This window comes from Nematocida minor (genome assembly GCF_024244105.1).
Source record: "Nematocida minor strain JUm1510 chromosome Unknown 7787, whole genome shotgun sequence".
Lineage (NCBI taxonomy): Eukaryota > Fungi > Microsporidia > Nematocida > Nematocida minor.
The window spans coordinates 1-3,883 of record NW_026250318.1 but is presented as its reverse complement, the minus strand read 5'-3'; the positions used below and the strand labels follow the sequence as shown (position 1 = coordinate 3,883).

Sequence of the window (3,883 nt, the reverse complement as noted above, 5' to 3'; positions counted from 1 at the left end):
AAAACTATGTAGAACAAAATCAATCCTGCAAAAGCTATAAGAATAATTACGACAAGAAACAGAAAACAGCTATAGAGTCTTGTAGAACACTTTCCAAGGCCGTCTCCATTGCTTTCTGTCTCATGAAATGTAACTCCATTTGGACTTTCGCCATTTATCATTCTTACCTGCGCCTCAGTCCTTGGCCTCCTCTGTTTCCTCAGAAGGTCGCTTACTGGCTTTACCAAGTGCACCATGTTCCACATGCTGTGCTAAGTGGCAAGGCGTATTTATGCTTTTCAGAGAATGATTTATCAATAGTGCTCTTAATTATTCAGAAGATCATTAAGATAGCCATGGAAGTAGAGTGAATGAAAAATCATTGCTGGAAGAAATGGTTAGAAAGAAAAACAGAAGAAGTAGTAGAAAAACAGAGGACGAAAGAAGAAATAAACAAATCAAACAGTGAAATAGAAAATAGGTCTTGTAAAAATAGAGGATAGTAGAACAGTCATCTTGCTCTGTAGTAGTGGCAAAGCTAGTAAGTATTACAAGACAGTTAGAACTACTTTCAGTTTTAATTTTAATTATGCTTCTAGCTTGCTGTCCTATCTTTGAATATTAAGTAGTTTTTATTGATTATTTTGATGCCCTATCTGCTACTGCTGTTGATTACAAATGCTCTACTTCTTGGCCAGTGTGAAAATGGTTCATCTTTTGTATCATTTATTGGTTAATATTTGGACACTCTTATTCTTGGCGACAGAAGATTTTCTTGAAATATTAGCACAAATACTAGAGCCACTACCACTGCACCTATTACGAATTTCAGTCTATGTTTTTCTTCTATAAGGAATTCGTTATCTTTTTTTTCTTTTAATTTAGACGCGTCCATATCTAGCACATAGTCTTTATCGTTTATATGGGTTGAACTTGTTGCTATGCTTGCTCCTGCGGTGTTCATTCCTAGACAATTCTAAAAATAAATTATTCTTTTTACAGAGCATTCTATCAGATGATGCAATGCTATACATGCTATATTGTAGCAAATATCTTGAGATAGTTCGTTAATTAATCTTGAGAAGGAAAATAAACCATCCATCAGATGACAGTTACAAGAATAACAACAATTTATCGGCCAGCTGTTTTATTGAGAGTGTTTTTGTTTTTGCTCTCTAGAACTGTGTATCTTAAGATAACAGCTGTAACAAGTGCTATAAGAATACCACAATATAGTAGCTTTGATTTTATCATGCGTTTTATAAATTTTTTTGTTCTTCCTTCTCGGGAGGGGATATAACTAAAAGTAGGATAATCTTCTATTTCGTCTGCTTTTAGATCTAAATAGGCATCATTTATACCTCGAATTGTTGTTTTATTAGGCTGTTCATTTCTTTCTTTTTCTACTGAGCCGTAGTTGTATTTGTTATTTTTATTTTTGGGGATAGGGATGGGTGTGGATCTTCTTGGCATTCTGAAGAAGTTTGGTGCAGAGTTGGGCTGGCTATAGATATAGTTAGATGTTCCTGCACTGAGCTCTCTGTTTATTGAGGTTTTTACTTCTAATTTATTTTTATGTGCAGAGAATAATCAATAATATCTGATCAGAGTAGCAAATTTACTTTTTACTTTTATTTGAGTTCTATATTGTTATTAGCAATGCAAAGTTAAATTAAAACACAGCAAAATCAAACGATAGATGGACATTAAGTACCCGATAGAGAGCATTTGATGTACCAGGAAAGATAGTGATATATTGTCTATTCCTGCTGCTGTTTTGCTGTCACTTAATTATTCTCTAGATGGTGTGGCTACTGTTTTTTGTGCGAAACATGGCTTTCCTTGAGCGCGGTCATATTGAAAGACGTTGGTTTTGTTTTTATCTTCAGAAGATTCAGGAAGTTGTTCAGGTTTGCCTTGAAGAGCGGGCTGATGTTTGGAAACACTTTGAATACGTCTTCTGGCGATGCGGGCTGTGTTTTTATGAACATAGCCAGCTGTCTGTCAGTCATGAGGAACTGCGGGCTCTCGTCCTCTTCTTTTGCGATGAAGTCTCGGAGCAGGAATATTTTCAAAAACGACTCATTCATTTCCACGCCGTATTTATTGCAGAATTCCTCTGGGTCTGTTTTTGTCTTCTCCTCTTCGCATGTATTCCTGTACTTATCAACAAACTCCTCTTGTGTCGTATTTCTAGCGAGTTCTGCTGCGATTTCCAAGAGGTATCCAACTCCTGTCTCCAACTCACTGAGTATCTCCTGGGATATAGGCTTGTATCTCCAGTCGACCAAATGAAACTGTTTTTTGACGATATTTCCAGTTATTTCGCAAATAGCCGAGTGCAAGCTGTTTATGTGCGCAGGCATCCCGTGCATGTTCATAATGTCCACTGTGCTTTTTATTGTGTACTTTAAATCTTTTCTCAGCCATTCTGTTTTCTTTTTCTCTTTGTAGAATACTTTTACAATGCTCTCTACGTCCCAGAAAGTCAGCAGTTTAGAGTGGTTACGAAGTGCTATCATATCGAAGAGAAAGATGGAATCATGTGTAGACACTTGGATGTAGCACGTAAATCCATTGTAGCTCCTGAAGGTGTGCTTCTTCGCATCTACTCCGATCACGTTCTGCTGCAATATCAGACTATTTGCCATCTTGCAGTCTTCCTCGGTGGAAATGTACTGTACATTCTTTTTCTCTGGTGTTTCATGGAGAGAGAGAAGGGAAGAGTGCAGGAAAGAGAGCGTGTTTCTAAATGTTTCGTCACTTTCAGCAGTGCTACCCTGATTTAATGGAATTTCTGCAGGCAGTGTGTGTTTTTCCGTTGTTTTTGTTTCTTCTACCGAATAATTATTCCTTCTTCTGTCTTTGAAGTTGATCTGCGGCCTGGGGATGTTCTTGGAGAGAATGAAGTTTTTATTTTCTATTTTCAGAAGAATGGTTTTCTGCGGGGGAAGAATGCTTTCTTCCGTTATTTTCAAGTTGGCGCATACTTTGTGGATGTCTTCGCAAATATTTTCCACTTCTTGCAAAAGAGAGAAGGAGTCAGTTTGCAGAGTGTTTTCTATTTCTTGTATTAACTGTCTGCAGTGCTCTGTTTTTTCTCTGAGCTCATTTTCTGGTATAATCAGCTTTTCCTGCTGGATTATGCTGCTGTATTTAGTAAGTGTCTTGGAGAGTCTGTCTGTGGCCTGTGTAAGAAACATAAATAATTCTTTTTTTGCGAATAAATAGGAAGAGAGAGAAAAGTATCATATTAATTTTAATTTCGAATAAAGCCGGGAATGAAAATAAATTATTCTCGGGTTAACATGGAACAACTTGGCTTCCATTTTATTTTGGAATGGCAGCTGATAGATAAAAATAGATCTAGAGAAGAAACAGAGGGTAAAAGTAAGTCAAAGAACAAAATGAAAAGTAGATGAAGAATATCTTTACAGTGTAATAAATTCAATCAGCAGATCAATAGCTATAATGTTTGTGTATAAGCCACAGACCGCAGAGACTAAAGAAGTACTATGAACTTCTTTCTAGAAATAAAAACGAAAATATAACCAGAAAATATTTTAATTTTATTATGATCTCGCGAAAGATACTCCTGAAACAAGTACTGATCATAGGAGCAGTTGCTCTGGCTTATTTACAAGTGGCCAGATGCTTGCCAGAGGACAGGTATGAACATTGGTATAATATAGAACACTTTTGGAACAAAAAGATAAGCTATATCGATGAACAAGTTAAAATTCGTGCAGAGTTTCTTGAGAGAGCAGAGTCTATTGTCAACTCTGAGAAAATGGGATTAAATTTTAATGCTGGTGATTACATAGAGAAAGGAAAAGAAATTATGCCAGAAATAAAAGACGATTTAGAGTCTATTAAAACAGATTTTAAGCTGCTCAAAGACTTA

At 36.3% G+C, this 3,883-nt stretch overlaps 3 protein-coding genes across 3 annotated transcripts; 1 reads left to right on the top strand and 2 right to left on the bottom strand.

Annotated features, from left to right (window-relative positions):
* Window positions 1-1,110: 1,110 nt before the first annotated feature.
* NEMIN01_2468 (uncharacterized protein) lies at window positions 1,111-1,452 on the bottom strand (the record flags this gene model as incomplete). The annotated part of the gene is made up of 1 exon (XM_051478410.1): window positions 1,111-1,452. One exon carries the CDS (start codon window positions 1,450-1,452, stop codon window positions 1,111-1,113), a length of 342 nt encoding a protein of 113 aa, XP_051334370.1.
* Window positions 1,453-1,790: 338 nt separating this feature from the next.
* NEMIN01_2467 (exosome complex exonuclease RRP6) lies at window positions 1,791-3,182 on the bottom strand (the record flags this gene model as incomplete). Its single annotated transcript, XM_051478409.1, has 1 exon — window positions 1,791-3,182. The coding sequence occupies one exon, from the start codon at window positions 3,180-3,182 to the stop codon at window positions 1,791-1,793; it is 1,392 nt and encodes a 463-aa protein (XP_051334369.1).
* A 371-nt stretch (window positions 3,183-3,553) lies between these two features.
* NEMIN01_2466 (uncharacterized protein) lies at window positions 3,554-3,883 on the top strand (the record flags this gene model as incomplete). The annotated part of the gene is made up of 1 exon (XM_051478408.1): window positions 3,554-3,883. A coding segment is annotated over one exon (330 nt), but the record flags the coding sequence as incomplete, so codon positions are not given.